General features: G+C 39.2%; 1 protein-coding gene across 1 annotated transcript in view; it reads right to left on the reverse strand.

Moving 5' to 3' along the window:
• Positions 1 to 20,001, reverse strand: part of EDIL3 (EGF like repeats and discoidin domains 3) — a 329,399-nt gene that overhangs the window by 77,761 nt on the left and 231,637 nt on the right. Inside the window, exon 10 of the mRNA XM_039544460.1 lies at positions 13,386 to 13,570. Coding sequence (XP_039400394.1) covers positions 13,386 to 13,570 — 185 coding nt within the window. The remainder of the gene's footprint in view (positions 1 to 13,385; positions 13,571 to 20,001) is intronic.

A 20,001-nucleotide genomic window follows, 5' to 3' on the forward strand; every position in this document is an offset into this window, starting at 1 on the left:
GAATCTGCCCCTCCAACTGGTGTCAATTATCATCTTTGTTTCTGGTCACTAAAAGAGGTTACATATAGCACAAGGGGTTCCCTCAGATACTTTCTCTTTTATTTGCCTTCTCCCCTACCCTAAACTTTGAAAATATGCATATAATTTCTAGATAGGAGGTTAGGGCCTGATTGTCTTCTGAAGAATCTCCAAAATATAGAACAATATTTAATAGCAACATTCACCCTGAAGTGTTATCTGCCAGTGTTCTGGCAACCTCTAAAGAGTGGAGAGTCCCAGATCTGCATGTCTCCTGCATTTGTGCAGGAAGATCTCTTCAAAAGGTGGAGTGGAAGAGGGGTGCTGGCCAAAAGTGAATATTTGCAAAAATATCAACTATGGGTGGTGAGTACTTTATTTTATAGCCCCCCCCATACACAATTTGCCAGTAAAATATGGATCTCTCTGTATCTACTTTATCTAATCCAGGGATTGGAACATTGCTAGGAGAAAGTGTCTCAACTGTTGAACAAAAATGTTGTTAAATCACCCAGATTCTTATAATCCAGCCTTATTGTATTGGTTAGATTAATAACAGTGCTATTATGAATACAATAATTAGAACACAAAATAAATACAAAACTTTATTCAGTGAACAGTAGCTTCACAGTCCTTTTGCACTCTTTTATATTGGATCTATGAGAGTTACAAAGAAAGTAAGTGACTTTGTAACTCTGAAAGACAATAACATTGAGGAAGAACTTAAATCACCCTGGATATAGACAATATTATATATATTAGAGGGGCTAATGAGAAGTAGTAAGATCCAACAGCAAGGGCATTAAACTAGAAGACAGGAGTTCAACTCCAAGTTCTAATACTGGCTTGATGTTTGTCCTCTGCCAAGTTGCTTCATGTCTCCATGCATCTTTTTCCCCTTCCACCTTTTGTCTTATTTAGACTGCAGGAATTTTGGGACAAGAACTGTACTGAACTATGCATTTGTACAGTGCCTAGCATAGTAAGGCTCCAGTCTCAGTTGGAGCCTCTAGATGTTGCCATGATAATAATAAATAGTTAAGACACAACTAACCACCATTTTACAATGCTACTGCAGGAAGAGAGTAGGAAGGAATAAGCAGCATATTTTATACCCATCCCCTCCATCTCCCTCTAAGCAATTTTGACCAGTTTGCCTTTTCCCTTTATTAAAAAAGGAAAGAAAATATGGTTTTGTTATTATAAATGGACAAAAAGCAGGGGAAATAACTATGCTTCTGTTACCCATAAATCATTAGTGAAAATCAGTGGAAAGTATGGCTATTATTCAATTGCTTTCAGTGTAAAACAAATGAAAAACCTACCAGCTTTCACATTAAACTCTGTGTCATTTTATGGGTGCTGTTATTGTATCAAGCAATTGGGAGATCTTTAGAGTAAATACTCAAAAACAATGAACACTTCAGAGTTAAAGCCTATGTATATCCACTTTCAGAACAACTGGAGAGCTTCAGCTTATGCTCCCTATTTCTTTTTATCAGAATCAAAAACCATTATTGTAATGGGAAATTTGTCATTATTCAATTTCCTTTTGTCTGCAAGGCAGTGATACACAGAGAGGAATGATAAGTGTGGTAAAGGAATTGACAGTGCTTTCCTGCAACTCTTTAAAGCTAACAGAGAGGCAGCTTTGCCTGCTTAGGGAAACGTCTCTCACAGATATTTATAACCAAAGATGAATGTGTTATGTTTAATAAGTAGCAGTCATTGTAACAAAGTTAACTCATTATATTTTTCTACAAAAGCCTTTAAAAGAAAGAATTGGAAACATAATTAATTGAGTACAGTATGAGACTATACCATGGAACTGCTTTTACTGTTATATCAATACAATTGCTCTACTGTTCAAACGGACCTTCTCTTTCAGAGCTATCTATCAGACTATCATTATAAAAAGTAGAACCCAAAGAAACAATCAAACTGTTACCTCCTACTGTTGTGTATTTCATGGATGCCTAGAAACAATTCTTGCAATATGAAGTTTTTGAAGGCTTTGCCTCACCTGTGTTTTTAATAATCTCATTGAAAGTGGCCAGCCAATATAAAATCAGTGAGTTTACTGAGGCCCTGGACTTTATTGCCTAAAGACATCATTAAAAAGCTAATACTGTATAAACACAGATTTTTATGCTGCCTTATTTAAAATGATGGCTTAAATTCAATTCGCACTATAAACATTTTCATAAAACGAACTGGGAAGCAAAGCTTTGCAGAGTCAAAAGCAATTCTGGAAAGGGCAATGCTGCAATGTACACTTTAACAATACTATTGTGAGTAATGGAGTTTGCTTGAAACGATATGAAGGAAACATTGGGTTAGAGTGTGACCTCAGGAATCGACATCCAGTGCATTGCCCAGGTAATGTCCTTGGATGCAAAGGAGTGCATTTTGTCACTGATTAGTTCAATTAATGGGAAGTGACATTAGCATAGCAAAGGCAAGGGAACATGCTTTGCAGGCATCACCCGATACAGGCACTGGGGGTACTTACCATGTGGAAGGTATATAACTACAGATGTGTAAATTTGTGGTTATTTTAGGCTAGTATTGTTTTATTTCCATGTGACTTTCAAAATAAAAAAAAGTGGAGAGAAATGTAGCTGTAGCCAGTAGAGTCAGTGGGTAATAATCCTTGTAATATGACAGGGAAATTAATCTTCTGTAACTCTGTCCCATGTCGGTTAACTGGGGCCAGGAAATAAATATTAGTCTCTTAACAGCAGGCCTGTGTGTTACATCCTTATAACTCAGGAGGTTAAGGAAGGCATTGCATAAAAAGGAAAGCAACAGACAAAAAAGAACAAAACCAGTCCCACAATTAAAATATATTAATTTTAACTCGCAATGTTTTTTCCCTAGCCTTTGTCCTTAAGTGACTTTTTTTTCCTACTTTGAAATGCCCTGTCCTTCTTGGTCTGTCTATTTGTGTGATTTAATAAAAACCAATACACTCTGTACAGCACTCAGTGATTAAATTAGCACTCTATTTTTCCATAGAAAGAGAGAAATTATTACAAAATGTTTTAAAAATACCCAGCTGCTTGTGACTGTCCTAGAACCACAGTTTGATCTAAAAATTAGTTTTCATGTAAGTCCCTGTTTTGGCCAATCACCGGAAAAGCAAAGAAGCTAAACCATTTTAAACAAAAAAGAGCACTGCATACCAGCCACATAATAATGGACTTGCAACCCAAACTGTCTCACTCTCTCCCCCTATGTGGGCTCACATACACACTGATCAGAGTGTTACTCTGCAGAACCTTGTACAAGACTGTTTTCAAGACCAATGAGCTATTGGGGGAGATCTGCTGCCACAATTGAATGCCTGAACAAAGACCTCCAAGCAGGATGCAACAGCAGCCTCTTACCTTTTATTTTTCAAGTTATCTTCAAATGATAGGGGAGCCTAAAATAAACAAGACTGCCCCAAATTCTTCCTGGTATTCCAGTACAAAATCTGAAACAAAGGTCTTTTCTTCCACACCACCTGCCCCTCCACTATCTGAAACCCCAGAAGCTTCATAGCCCTGATTGTCTGGGAAGCGATTACAGACACCCCACTGAGAACCAGAGGGTAAGTGAACGTTAATGGAATACTGAAAAGCCTTCCAAAGCTTCCCGGACTGACAGACCTCTTAGCCTTTTCTGAGTGTGAAAACTACTATGATCTCACAGCCCCTCTACTCTGAGATCAGGCAGATAGAGTAAACATAAGGGCATGTCTACACTTATCGGAGATTGACCACAGATTGCTCTCCCATCAACTCCTGTACTCCATTGGAACGAGAAGTGTAAGGTAAATCCATGGGAGAGTGTCTCCCATCGACCCAGCATGGTGTAGGCACCGCAGTAGGTCAATCTAAGCTACGTCAACTCCAGCTACATTATTCACATAGCTGGAGTTGCGTAAATTAGGTCGACTTACCTCCATAGTATAAACAAGGCCTAAGAAAACCTTCCAGAAATACTTATCAGTTGGTCTTTGGAACAACTGGATAGAACAATTGCTGTACAACCTGGCACTGAGATCAGGCTGATTGTACAAAACAGAGAATCCTTTAAAGTACACTGTCCAGTTGGATTTTTTCTCATTCTATCTAAACTGGAAGTTGCTACATCCACTAGTTCCCATAACTGAACCCAGCTTGGGCTCTAGATCTAGAGAGAGCATTAGAACAATGATCATAGAGATCATTCAAGATGTAGAGAGCTCATTAGAAACAATGTTTATAAACCCCACCCATCCCACATGGAAAACTCTGAGGAACAATATCAATGCCTCCTGTCTCAACATATCAACAGATTCCAACACCAACACTTTAAATTCTTCACAAACAATACAAAAGTAAGAGTCACTCACCTACCCACCATTCATCACCTCTGTTCATTAAATTGTTCTCACCATATTAGGTCTTTCCTCAATTATCTACCTTCTCATCTTTGATCATCAGTGAACTAAAACTGAAGAATTGTAGCAGAAAAACAACAAATTATAAGACATTGTCATGAGCTCCTGCAGGCAATGGGTGGGTAAGGGAGGTTAAACAGCCATCACACAATTTTCTCACCTACCCCCACCTCTCCAAAACAACTAAATCCACTATATTTAGAGGATACCAGATCTCCTCGTGCAGAGAGAGAGCGCACATGCAGGAGAGAGGCCTTTTGTGAGGGTGCACAGGAGAATGAGTTGGCTTAGATTTTAAAGCGTTTTAATTCCCCTCCCCTACTCTGGTAGTACTGGCTGAGGTTCAGTGGAGCTGCATGGCAGGATTCATCTACTTTTATGACATATTATAATTAAGCTTACAATTTCCACCAAATACTTTTATATCTTAAAAACACTGTCATAACATGCTGTTTATGTACTCCAAGCCATCTAGAAACCATATAATTTCCTCATTCTGTTAATTACCCAAATTGCTCTTAAACTAGCATTTTTCTTTATTCCAACTTTCAGCAGTTTTTAAAATTAGTCAATGAAGAGAAAATATACTTCTGATTCAATGAACCCATTTTAATTAAACAATTGGCCTTAATTCGAAATATAAAATGATGCCAGAAAGAATATTCTTAGTATACAAACTAAAACCAATCCACTATTATATTTACTTGTATCCTCTTACCTAGGATATTTTTCACTCCTTGTCAAATTATGAGACCAGCAATTAAAAGAACCCATGTAAATTCTAACACAATAATAATTATTTCTAACACCAAATACTTTTCTGTGAAGCACTATATAAACTTCTGATGACACACTGACTCTTTGTCCATGAGGAAAACCTAAGCTAAAATTTCCTGACACAATGAGACCATTAAAAGTCACCCAAAGAACACAGTAACTTTTTAAATTACTTGTTGTTAAAAAGTCTCTATTATGGGACAATCATAAACAAGCTATATGCTTTCATGTAATGGTTTATTTATAATCTGCAATTCTACTGCATAGGTTGGCAGATGATAATATTTATAGCATTAAGTTTTGAACTCTGGAAATTAAGGACCAAGTCCTAACACACTTATGGGCTAGATCCTTGGATCCAGATAAGCTCTACTTGGCAAAGGGCAGAGTTGGGGGATTAGAGGGAGCCAACCCTACAATCTCTCTCTATATTTTTCAATTCTTGAGCTAGCCATAAGATTATAGGAGAAATAATGAGACACCATGGGCTTAGCCACCAACAATATGCTGATGACATTCAACTACATATCTCATGCTCAACAGATGAAACCATTATCACTATTAAAATATCAGAATGCCTACAAGAGACCGGCTCTTGGGTGAAGAGCAGCTAACTCAAGTGAACCCAGGCAAGACTGAAGTGATAGAATCATAGAAACGTAGGGTTGGAATGTACCTTAGGAGGTCATCTAGCCCAGACCCCCATGCTGAGGCAGGACCAAGTAAACCTAGACCATCTCTGAGAGGTGTTTGTCTAATCTGTTCTTAAAATCCTCCAATCCTTCCACAACCTCTGCTGGAAGCCTATTTTAACCTTTCCTCATAGGTCAGGTTTTCTAAATCTTAATCACTTTAGCTGCTTTCCTCTGGACTCTCTCCAATTTGTCCACATCTTTCTTAAAGTGTGGTGCCCAAAACTGGGCACAATACTCTAGCTGAGGCCTCACCAGTGCAGAGTAGAGCAGGATAATCACCTCACATGTCTTACGTACGACACTCCTGTTAATAGAATCCCAGAATATTAGCCTTCTTTGCAACTGCATCACTTTGTTAGCTCATGTTCAATTTGCAATACCCTATAACACAGGATTTGAAGTGGGTGGGAAAGCTGATTGTATACCATTTTTGCACTCTTGCAATTCCCAGGGCTGCCAAGGGCATTCTGACTCCAGAATTAGCTGCTCCAATTTATGTTGGATTATGTTGGCACCTAGGGGGCATTACACCAGCCATAGATCATTGGAGCTTGATGCACTTTAGTCATGCTTCCGTCCCATTCTTGGTCCATTCACTTTTTCCAAGGGATGAATGGCTCTATGCCACTGGAGATCCCCCCATGCCAGGGGAATAATCAGATGCAATTTATACCAGCTTTAAGGATTCTGTTTTCCTCAGAAGCATATGATAAAACAAACTAAAGGGACCACAGGGTCTGTTCCAACAAATCAATAATAATATATCTTTTGTTTGATTATCTAGAAAATGAACATGCAACTCTTTTACTAAACAGAAAAGAGTCTGTATAAAAGACACACAGATCCTAAGTTTGCACAAAAAGGTATCATAGACAGATGTTATTTTCTGCAAATATAACACAAAAAAAGTGATGACTTATTTTGAATAGACTCTCCATCTGTGCCTCACACCAACAGGATCTCAGAAGGTAAAAAACAGTTGTCCTGCATTATGCTGAAAACATAAGCAAAATTAAGAGTTATTCCAACTGATATCTAAGCATATTGGTGCAAAAGCTCCAAGACAACATCTGATACTGGAGACCATGTTCAGTGATGGAGGAAATACTAATAAAATATCTACTATGTTATTTTTAGCAATCAGGTGTGAAACAGAAATCTATACACATCTACAGCTAATTGGCTACAGTGATTCCATTTTATCAATCTCTAGCAGCAATATGTTGTGTATCAACATTGGTGTTCTCTCTGATCATGCTTAGTTGATTCCTTCACATGTAATCAACATTAGAGACATTAAAAGATGACATGGCTTGTTGCTCCAGTCTATTTTTGAGGGAACAATGGTTTTCTTAAAACATCAGAGCTCCACAGGAACAGTGTAAAACTGTGAATAAACGGTATAAGGTTTATCACTCATGGGCATCAAGCTAGAAAATCTTCCTATGCCTTGTGGCAAAATACACAGGAAAAAAAGTTTCATCGAAGTAGAGCCCTATTTATAATAATTAAGTTGTTTCTAATACTTACAAGTACAGCGATAAATATATTTATAGATTTAGCAGAATTAAGAATATGCAATTTAAAACAAAATCTCAATTAACAATACATTACTGTGAAAGAGGGCCTAGACCTCTTCCCTAATTCATAGTTCATAATGCCAGAAAATAAGTGGTAGGGGTTGGTTTTGAGGAAAATGCTAATCTGTTGGTTTGAAAGGACAGTACAGAAAATGGCTGGGGCAGCGTGGCAGGTAATAATGCACCACAGCACTTTCAGGCTTTTCCTGTCTTAGCCCTGGTCTACACTGGAGGGGGAGGAGGAGAGATCGATCTAAGTTATGCAACTTCAGCTACGTGAATAACATAGCTGAAGTCAACGTACTTAGATTGACTTACTGTGGTGTCTTCACCTCAGTGAGTTGACTGCTGCTGCTCCCCCATTCACTCCTCCTACACCTCTAGTGGCAGTGGAGTACAGGAGTCAATGGGAGAGCGCTCGGGGGTCAATTTATTGCATCTAGACTAGACACGATAAATCGATCCCTGCAGGATTGATCGCTGCCCGCCACCCTATGACAAAGTTCCTCCTCTACCTTGGTGGTTCCTGTGCTTATTGGCAGATTTGCTCACCTCACAGGTTCACCTTGTGCGTCGGGAAACAGCCCAGAGACCTTCCCCTCTGGTAGAAGCTACAGTCCAGATCAATTCTCCTGTATTTGATCAGGAGTTGGGAGGTTTGGGGGGAACCCGGACCTGTCCTCTACTCCGGGTTCCAGCCCAGGGCCCTGTGGACTGCAGCTGTCTAGAGTGCCTCCTGGTACAGTTGCACGACAGCTACAACTCCCTGGGCTACTTCCCCATGGCCTCCTCCCAACACCTTCTTTGTCCTCACCACTGGACCTTCCTCCTGATGTCTGTTAATGCTTGTACTTCTCAGTCCTCCAGCAGTATGCTTCTTGCACGCCTCTTGCTCCCAGTTCCTCGCATGCACTTCCTCTCCTCTGGCTCCCTGGCTTCCTTTGGCCTGACTGGAGTGAGCCTTTTTATAGCATCAGAGGGGTCTTAATTAGAGTCAGGTGCTTAACAGCCTCATCTGACTCTTAGCAGGTTAATTGGAGTCAGGTGTTCTCATTAGCCTGGAACAGCCCTGCTCTGGTCACTCAGGGAACAGAAAACTGCTTATCCAGTGGCCAGTATATCTCCCTTCTACTACTTTGCTGTTCCCAACTTTGCTGTTCCCAACCCCTAGTCCACAAGTTTTGGCTGCCTGTTTGGAGCAGGGCAGCCTATTCCATTAATTCAACAACAGTCTCTAAACATTGTTTTAAAAAAAAACCCTCAGAATTTGACTGTCTGGGCCTATAAATAAAGAAATAAAGCTTCACATACAAGTGCTTAGTTGTGGTGCTTGAAGGAAAGGCCCTGGGATTCTGTGTAGCACTGTCCAGTCTCACCCAATTCTGCCCTGAGAAGGAGGAGGCTAGCCTTCGTAACTGGCCTGCTGACTCCCAATTGGTCATTGTCTCCTCCTGGCCTTTCTAGGCCTTTGGAGGACTAAATGTTGTTGGTAGCTTCTTTGGAGTGGGTTTCCTTGAGCAAGGGGCATTGAGGCACCAGTACATCCAGCAGGGGTCAGAAAAGGCCTGACAGATGCTGTCACAGGCAGAGATGTGCAGAGTAGTCTGTGAAATTCTGTCCCTGAGACTGGTCAGTAAGCCTTTGAAAGACAGATATTAATCATATTTAAGAATCTTTGTATTCTCAATGGCTCATCCCTTAGATAAAGCAACAACTGAAAATCCTATGTGTATGTAGGTAACTGGAGGAAACAAGTTTGGGAAGTGGCGTTGGCTGTCTGAAAACAATGGCGATATGTCTGAACTTGCAAGATGACCCAGTCACAGGGACTAGATAGGAAACATCTTTGGAAACAGCAAGAGGAGTTGGTATCTAGTGCAGCAAGCAATGTTGACAGGCAAATCAGAGAAGAAAGAAAGAGGGGAATGCTTTTTAAGGAATATAAGCTATTTCCTGTTAGGTTTGTAACTAGACAGAAAAGACTATGAGAAGGCTACACCGAGATATATTAAGCAAATGATTTATTTTGCTTTAATTACATTTCTTTATTTTTAATATATCATGCTTTTATTTAACATATTTTGGTTTTTGTTAAGATTACTGTTATATGTGTAGTTTCAAAAAGATGTCTCCCCAAAAAAGACAACCCTTAAAAAGACCTAAAGAAGGGCTTTGTGTAAGCTTCAAAGCTAGTCTCTCTCATCAAAGGAAGTTGGTCCAATAAAATATATTGCCTCACCCACTTTGTCTCTCTAAATCCCTTAAAGAGCAGTGTTCATGAGTGGAAAGTTTCTGAAACCTACTCCCTCATCTCAGTCTTGATCAAGGGACATAGACTATGGTATTCTATGCTGGTAAATTCTGTTTCCATTTGCCAAGAAATGAGAGACAGCAGAGAGTAGTTGGCAGGGGTAATGGTCACAGTTATTGAATAGTAAATTAACAGATGCTCTTGCATGGCTTTGAAATAGGTTATTTTCCTGTAGAATAAAAATGTGGCCTTTACAGCAGGAGGAGGGATGAAAGAGTCCACAAGACTCAGGATTTTAACTCAAACAGAAGTCCTTCTGAAGGTGCTTGGGGAGTATATGATGCATTCATAGATATATAAATTTTAAGGCCAGAAGAAACCATTATGATAATCTAATCTGATCTTTTGTGTAACATAGGACAGTGAATTTCACCAGCCATCTCCACACACCCCTTTACCAAACTACTTCCTCCCATAATTAGTTATGGATATGGAGTAATAGTGTGTTTTGCTGGGAGGCTGGCATCCCCAAGTGGGAAGACTTACAGTTACAGTGCATGTACAACAGTTGTGGTTATGATAAGGTGCATGCCAGGAGATGGGGGAAGTAGAGGGTATGTACTGGGGTGGCTTAACTCTTCATTTTCTTGTTTTGTGGGTTAGCATCAGGTGGATTGTGTATTACTACTTCACAACAAAGTTTTTCCTATATTAATTTCCAAGTTTTAAAATACTTAAAAGATGGAGGGTTTTTTAAAATTTTATATATGTTGGTGTTTTTTTTTAGGGAGCACACCTGCGTAAGGTCAGAGATGCAGTTGCTGTTGGAGAAGATTTTATCCCAAATCTCCTGTGAATCAACAGCTGCCATAAATAGTCAAAAATGTTTATTCACATTACACAAATATGTTGGCAACCATTGGAACATAATCTTTCAGCTATGATCCTAAAATCAATATTTTCCCCCAAAACAACAAGTTGCATCAGATCTACTCAGGATACCTCTTTCTACCAACATTTATGCAGACCCATAATTTTTAAAAAAATACATCAGTCAACAATGAAAGTTTGAAGGGCAAAGGATCAATTTCAACCAGAGCCCAATGTCAAAGACTTCTTAATAAAAAATAAAATAAAGATAAACAAAACAAAGACTGTACAAGTATCAGGGGATATCCATGTTAGTCTGTATCCACAAAAACAACAAGGAGTCCAGTGGCACCTTAAAGACTAACAGATTTATTTAGGCATAAGCTTTCGTGAGTAAAAAACCCCACTTCTTCAGATGCATGAAGTGAAAGTACTGTAGTCCAATGCCTCTGAATTCATATGCTTCAGTTATTGATGTGCCCAAACACTTCAAGTCTAGGTAAAAGCTCTGTAGGAAAGAGGATATACTCATCCTCTTTCACTCCATGCATCTGAAGAAGTGAGGTTTTTTACCCATGAAAGCTTATGCCCAAATAAAGACTGTACAGAAAATTCAAAGGGCATAATAGCTAATACTGTGTGAAGTTTCATACTGATGGGCTACCTTTTTTTTTTAAGAGAAAAACATGAATTTATGCCTCAATTTAAGCACTTTTTAGAACACAACCTTAGATATGGAGCTGCAAGGAGGAGCCTCCATACTAACATGCAGCTATTGAGGGGAAAATGTATAACTTTGCTTTTATACATTTTTTTCCTACAAATAAGGTTTTACTAGATTCTCTGAAAGCAGCATTGTGAAAAAGCAGTCACTATGTTAAAAGGTTGCAATGTGATGAGTATAAATGGAATTTCCCAAAGGGACCAAAAGCACAGAGAAAAACAATGAGACAAATTTAAATGATGGCTATATCCTCTTTCCTACAGAGCTGTTACTTAGACTTGAAGTGTTTGGGCACTTCAATAACTGAAGCATATGAATTCAGAGACAGTACAAAATAACTAGTCTATGCATTGAAAACTCAAATGGTTTAATGTCTCCGGTTTTACTGAAACATAGTTAGTATTTTCTAGGACAAGTACTACAAATATAACAACTTCCAGTTATCCATAGCATGTTATATTAAGTTAAAGGAAAGAAAATAATCATTCTCCCATGAAATGTTCTGCAATCATATTATGAAAGTTAAAAACAAAAGACTTCCTTCCAGATTTAACTTGCCTTATAGACTTCTTGCATATTTTAAGAAGAAAAAAAAGGCATAAGTTTTATGGACTGACTCATGGAAAACCTGCCAGCAATTAAATGAATGCTACGTGAATTAATTTGCGTACTCAAGTTAGTTTGAGGGAAGGGAAGAAAAAGAGAGGAAAATGCATTTTGAACAAAACAGAAAATGTTAAATAAGAAATGCTGTCGTTTCCTCTGTTTGGTAGCTCCCTAACTCCCTTACCATCTGTAGACAATGACAAATCCATTGTCACCCTTAATAGAATAAAACATCACAGAGCATTTCTTTATAGCCTCTGAATGCTATTGGCTCCCTTGGATAAGCAACGGAGACAAAATTACCCTAGATCTGGCTTGCCTCTCTTTTTGGTGGAGAGACACTCTTTTCCATTCCTTCACCACAAAACACAATAACCACTTCCTCCTGAAAAAAACTAAAATGACTTAAAACATTACTGTATTTTGACAGACTGTTTTTAAAAAAAGTTCACCAAATCCAGACATCTTTAATTATTCAAATGATAAATAGACAATGCAATCACTACTTCTTTTCCCTCTGTGTATAAGCTTAGAGAGGAGATAGTAATCACATTGCTAAATTGCTTAGCAACTGTGGGTAAAAAAGCTAATAAGTTATAATTTATATGTGAAAAGCTTGCAGGGGGTTAGTAGCACACCTCTAGCGCTATTGAGGTTTCATGCTGAGAATTCCATTTCAAACTGGCAGTTGTCTCAAAACACTGCAACATACAACAGTTCAAAAATGTAAATGTCACAATGACTGGTCAAATAGGCTTCCATATGGTGATTTGTTGCTTTCCCATTAGCCTACCAGTAACTTCTATAAATCACTTTCAGACTGAAAACAACCTTTGTGAACAGCTTCATAATGAATCCATGTGTTGAATCAATCTTACTAGATTCAAAAGTGTTGGGGGAAGGTAATTTTGAATAGTTTCAATTAGACTAAGGTAACTCCTAGGAGCCAAATTTGCTCACCTTATGCAAAAGTTCAAGTAAATGGGCTTTGTCCCAGGAAGTTTTGCTAGGGCTGGGGGATAGAATCTCTCTCAACAGGCAGTCAAGCATCCAGTACAGTAACCCATAGCCACTATTTGAGTTCATTAGCTATAGTAATACTCATGGCTGCTAGCACCTCATAAATCGGTGGAGGGGGAAGATTAGGTTAATTCAGTTTGTAGACCCACCCTCACCATGCCTTTCTGCGTGGTGGCACATATTGAACAACAATGTAGTGCACTGAGAGATACTGGGATGCAGGCACCCAAGTGTGGGCTCTTTGGAGCCTTATCTCCCATGTGCAGCTGATGTAGATGGGTTCCACTGCTGTTATTCCCTACGTACCCGGGTGAGAAAAGCAAGATTTGATTCTAAATCAACAAAACTTTCCAGTACAAGAACATAGAGAATATAGACAGACACTAAGAACGTTAGTGAAACAGTGAAACTTTACCTGCAACCACTGTGACTGGTCACTATGACCTGAAGTCCAGGCATTCACTTTGCCTTGTTTGTCTAGCCGGGCTTTCCTAGGTTCCCAAGTGAACATGTCCATGTTGAGTGTTCTGAAGATGCTGGAGGCAGTAATCTGATAGTCCTGTATATGCCCTGATTTCATCCCCAGAGGTTCAGAGCAACCTGAAAATGTGAAAAGGAATCCATGAGACTATTTACTTCACTACAGTGCCTTTTTTTTTTTTGTGGTGGTATAACCTGGGTTAGTGGGTCTGATAAGAAAGGGAGCCAAGCTTGTTGCCAGATAGATGAGAGATGGGGAAAACTGCAGTGTGCTCACCTTGCTAATAAAGGAGCCTTATGATTAGGTGAATACTGGGAGATGGATGGCTGACTAAGCCAACGGGGAAGGGGGTTGGGGAGAGGGAGAGATGGACCTGCCTGAGGGAGTGTGAGTGATCTCCTGTCTCTCTCTCTCTCCCTGCCTGGGGAGGTTACCTATTTTGCTCTGAAAGGCATTTGCCAAACTACTCTGGGAGAGAGCAACTTCACTTAGAAACACTAAGGAGGCCTGATCCACCATTGGGACTTTTTCCACTGTAACATCTACTGCTACAGCAAATAGGTTAGCCACAGGGTGAATAGGCACCCTCATCACCTCGCCGCAACCTCCAGGCCTGCAACAACTCATGAAGGTACAATGGTTCCTCCACATTATGGCACCCACTAGTGTGGAATGAACTTGTGAATCCAGGGAAACCCACCCTGACTACTTGCAGGTCATAGAGTGTTACTGATGTACCCACTTCAGATCAATCTTCCCCTACCTTTTATATGCTTCCTCTATATTTCCCCTGGTAAATAAAATGTGCCTTGATGGTTGCCTCATCTATTATGGAGGTGTCAGAAGAGTATGTATGAGGTATCCGGCTAGGTACAGGGAGAAGTACTGGGTCACCAATAGTCAAAACCAGATAGGAAGCAATGGCTGGGCTTCTGAATACCTTAAACAATCAGGTGGAGGCACCATCAGTTAGTAATTAAGAACCCAGGCCATTGAAACCCACTCCAGCTAAAGCAGAGTAACACTGGGTTAAGGGCTCTTGTTGATGACTGGCTGCCCTTAGAGGTACGGAGACCAATAAACCATCTTACAGGGGGAAAAAGAAGAAAGCAGTTCCCACAGAAAGGGCCCTAGAGAATCAGGAACATCTTTGGAGGAAATTGCAATCAAACCAAAAATTGTCAATTCAAGGCATTTTATTATAACACATGTTGAAATAACTGAAAACAAGATAGAGAACTCAAAATATTTTCTAACACATTTACAAAGTAAAGTAAAAAAGGTGATTTTTTTCCCCCAGTCCTTTTCATTTGTTTCAGCCTCATGTATATATATGAATTCCTATCCAGCACATAACCATTGTTTCCTTTAATTTATTCTACTCTACTCTTATACCATGTACCATTGTAGTGGTGTCTTAACACCAAGGAAGTATAATTCTACAAAATACGTATTTCTTTCTTACTGCTACTAGTGCTGAGGAAAATTCCCTGAGTACTAATCACATCTCTACTTTTTCATAACTTGATATCATGCCAAAAAACATATACCAGCAGCAAGGTGTAGACTACAGATATTATAGCTGGGAGAGGTGGGAGCTTCCTCTGGAGAGCTAAGCAGGGATTGTCTGCTAAAATCAATTGGCCATACCCCACATGATTTACTGTGACTGAAGATGAGGATGGACATTGATGGATATTGGTCCTTTCTCTCCTCTCCTCTTTTAAGTTTCTAAGATAAAATTTAACAAGTGATTCCAAACAAACATGATGCTGTGCAATGAATCATGAGGTTATTCACTGGGCAGAGGCAGGGTGGATCTACTAGGAGGAAGAATAGGTTGGAGCAGAGTTAAGGACAATAAGAAGTTTTTTAAATGTATTAGGAACAACAACAAAAAAAAATTCTGACAATGTTATTGGTCCATTACTAGATGGAAATGGTAGAATCATCAATAATAATGCAGAAAAGGCAGAAGTATTCAATAAATATTTCTGTTCTGTATTTGGGAGAAAAACAAATGACATAGTCTCATCATATGGGGATGATAACACTCTTTCCATTCCACTATCTCTGGCGGATGTTAAACAGAAGATAGCGAACTTCGATGTTTTTAATTCAGCAGGTCCAGATAACTAGATTCCAAAAGTTTTAAAAGAGCCATCTGAGGAGATCATGGACTGTTAATGCTGATTTTCAGTAAATTTTGGAGCACTGAGGAATTCCAGAAGAGTGGAAGAAAGTCAGTATTATTTTTAAAAAGGGTAAAAGGATGACCTGGGTAATTATAGGCCTGGCAGCCTGACATTGATCCCAGGCAAGATAATGGAGTGATTGATACAGGATTTGATTAATAAAGAATTAAAAGTGGGTAATGAAATTAATGTCAAACAACAAGGGTTTATGAAAAACAGATCCTGTCAAACTAGCCTGGTATTTTTTTTTTTGATGATATTACAAGTTTGGTTGATAAGGGTAATAGTGTTGATGTAATATACTTAGATTTTCAAATGCATTTGACTTGGTACCACACAACATTTTGATTAAAAAGTTAGAATATGGAATTAACATGACACACATTAGGTGGATTAAAAATTGGCTCACAGATAGATCTCAAAATGTAATTGCAAGTGGGGAATCATCATTGAGTGGGTGTGCTTCCAGTGGAGTTCGAGGATCAGTTCTTGGCCCAATGCTATTTTTTTTTTTAATCAATGACGGAAATAAAACACCAAATCATTACTGATAACGTTTGTAGATGACACAAATTGGGGGAGTGGTAAATAATGAAGGGGACAGATCACTGATTCAGAGCAATCTGGATCACTTGGTCAACTAGGCACAAGCAAACAATATGGGCTTTAATAAGACTAAATATATACATCTAGGAACAAACAATGTAGACCAAATACAGAATGGGGGACTCGATTCTGGGTGGCAGGGATGATGAAAAAGATTTGGGGATCATAGCTCCCTATGTGATGATGTGGCCAAAAGAGCAAATGCCAATCCTGGGATGCATAAACAGAGGAATCTCAAGTAGGAGTGGAGAGATTATTTTACCTCTATATTTGGCACTGGTGCAACCACTGCTGGAATATTGTGTCCAGTTCTGGTGTTCACAATTGAAGAAGCATGTTGATAAATTGGAGTGGATTCAGAGAAGAGCCACAAGAATGATTAAAGGCTTAGAAAACATGCCTTGTAGTGACAGAATTAGAGAGGTCTAAATACCTAAATAGGGAACATATATGTAATAATGGGCTCTTCAGTCTAGTAGAGATGATACTACATGATCCAATGGCTGGAAGTTGAAGCTAGATAGATTACGACTGGAAATAAAACAAATTTTTTACAGTGAGGCTAATTAACCATTGGTGTAATTTACTATGAGTTGTGGTGGATTCTTCACCACTGACAATTTTTAAATCAAACTTGCAAGTTTTTCTAAAAGACATGTTCTAGGAATTACTTTGGGGAAATTCTATGGCCTGTGTTAGACAGGAAGTCAAAATAGATGAACACGATAGTTCTGCTGCCATAACCTCCATAGATCAGAAGGCACCACCATATGATGGCAGCACAGTAACAAGAGAGCAGAGGCCGATGGGCTGCCTGGCTCTTGTGATAAAAAGGAATAAGGAAAAGGTAGGGTATGTGGCTGGCTAGGAGAATGGTTAAGGTTTTGTCTACCCTGCAATAAGAGGTATGATTGCAGCACAAGTAGACATACCTGAGCTAACTTTGATCTAGCTAGCTTGAGTAACAATAGCAGTGAAGCTGCTGCAGCAAATGCCATACAAGCTCATCTAGGACCCTGCACTGCCACCTATACCATGCTGCTGCAGCTTCACTGCTATTGTTATTCAAGCTACCTAGCTCAGCTATGTCGACTCGTACTGCAGTCAGACCTCTAACTGCAGTGTAGGAATACCTTGAGGCCATGTCTACACTGCAGTTGGGAGATGTAATTCTCAGATTGGGCAGATGTACATGCACTGACTCTGCTCAAGCTAGTGTGCAAAAAACCAAAGTGTAGCCACAGTGGTATGATGGCGACTCAGGCTAGTTGCCAAAGAAAACCCTGTCTGAGGGCTTGTTTTCACTACCACGCTATATCAACACAGGAGGAGTGGGAGGGAGCAATATATAGGTCTTGACTGGAGATAGAAATGAGAGAGATTCATTCATTGGTTTAGAAAGGCAGGTTGCTTATTATTCAGTATCAAAGTATCACTACTGGATTACTAGGGCTGTCCTTAAGAGTGCTTCATCTGAAGAAGGGGTGGGGTGAGAAGGAAGGGGAAAGTGTCTGATACTCAAAAATGGGCTGTCAAAACCATTTGCGCCAGAGTTGAAAAACAATACATCACAGAAAATGAAACCATCAATTGCATTCATCTACTTTTTCTACTTTGCACCCACCCTTATACATGCTTGTGCACACACGTAATTTTACACTTTTTCTTTCCAGCTTCACAACTTAGAGGGAAGAAGAGGATACCACAAATCTTAAACTGCTAGCAGAAAGAGAGGCAGAGCTACTAGAGCAGGAGGTAACATTATATGGATACAGGAGTAGGGACAACAAATTATTGCTATATCAAAGAAAATTACATCCATTATAGATCACATATTTAATTGAATACTTCCAAAAAAAACCAAAAAACAACCCCCCTTGCCTCCTCCTCTCCCAACACACAAATGTAATTTCTGATGTCTGGGCTTTGAACAAGGGTGCAAAGGACCTGTAAAGGAGACTTCTTGAATACTTTGTACGTACAAAAAAACCTTTTTATTTAAAAAAAATGGTGAGAGGGAGTATTATAATACTCGTGATTATAAAGACAGGATAGGAAATTATGGAAACAAAATGGTGATGGCTAGGACATACATGAAGGAAAGACCCAAATAACATAACAAGGGAAGTGTTGGACTGGAATCCCTAGGATAAGGTGCAATGCTGTAGACCAAGGTTAACACAGAAATGCACACTAGAAGTGGAACTGAAAGCTCTCAGAATGACAAGGCAAGAAGCCAAGATGGCACTAGGAGACCAATAATTCAGGGTCTTGATATTGGGATAATCCATACTCAGGTGCAGACATGCTCTCTATGGTCTTTGGTTGTAGCACATCTTGTCTGTCAGTTTGCCCGTGTCCTCTACAACACTGAGTACCCCCAACTCCCATTGACTTCAGCAGTGCTCAGCACCTCCCAAGAGGCACTCAGCACCTCTCAAGAGGCACTCAGCATGTCATATAATTGTACAACAACTCAGAAGTAATCAGTGCCAAAGCTAGAAATTTGCATGCAAGAGTTCTTATCACCTAGGCTTGTGCTCAAATTACTATGTTTGTCTTGCCTTACGCTAGGGTTTGTGAAGGAGTGGTAAGAGCAGAACAAGCCAATTATTTTAATACAAACACTATGTTCTGCCTTGATTGCCGTATGTATCTATTGGTGAATAAAAAAAAAGATTTTAAGACTTTGCTTATGAAAAATAACAGACTGCTTGGTTATATGAAAATACATATGTTGCCTATAATTCTCACTTTCAGTCGGTCCATTTGAGAAATCAAACAGGTGTTCTGTAAATCCAAGAATGCCAGTCAAACAAAAGTGAAGGGCAGCTTCTGCTTCCCTTCTTCACATTGAGTAGTACAGTACCTTATTCTACAGAAGGACACATGAATACTAATGGAATCACTTTCTGAATAAGGTACTACTCAACATGAGCAAGATTGGCAGAATCTGGCTCTAAATGCAGAAGGTTTCAGGAAAAAAAAAAGCCAGGGAAAGAAATAAATGTTCATTTTATAGTTGGCTGGCACAAGCCTAGAAAGGGCTTTTGGGCATATAAAACGCACTTATGGCCCTGTTTAGATAGGACTACTGTGCTTAAAGTTAGCCCTGTGCCTAAGTATATTGCTGAATTGGGGCCTAGGAAAGGTCCATCTTTTGATCTTGCTACACTTTTTTTAATTAGAAAGGTTTGATTAAAAAAAAAAAGAAAAAAGAAAAAGAAAAAAAAAGGATCAGTTTTAAAACCCCCAGACCTCTAAGAGTGCACCTCAACCTCAGATAAACCACCTGGAATTAGACTGCATTAGTCTGTCTTTATGTGTAATTGTACTTGGCTTTCCACTGAGGCGGAGTTGTTCTGATGAGCCCAGACTGTGACAACAGTGCTGAGGAATGGTGACCTTGAAACTGAGATGAGACCACTGAAATGAATTCACTTTAGTAGCTTTCACAGTTCTTTGAGCAAAACAATTCCTGGTCATTCTGGCAAGGACTTATTTTAAATTGTGGTTCCAGAAATGGAAAATGTAGAAAGAAAAATCTAATATACTAAAGCACCTAAGATGGGATTTTCTATTTACTTTCAAATCTATCTGTATTGGAAAAGGGCTACAGTGAGATTAATGCATTAACTTTTAATTTCTGAATCTGGTTTTGATGTCACTAGAGGACCAAGAATTATTTAACTCAGATTGTTGTGATATATCATTCGGGAACTGGATGACTATTGTTCATACAGTAAAAC

This window comes from Mauremys reevesii, linkage group 6 (assembly GCF_016161935.1).
Source record: "Mauremys reevesii isolate NIE-2019 linkage group 6, ASM1616193v1, whole genome shotgun sequence".
Taxonomy (NCBI): Eukaryota; Metazoa; Chordata; order Testudines; family Geoemydidae; genus Mauremys; species Mauremys reevesii.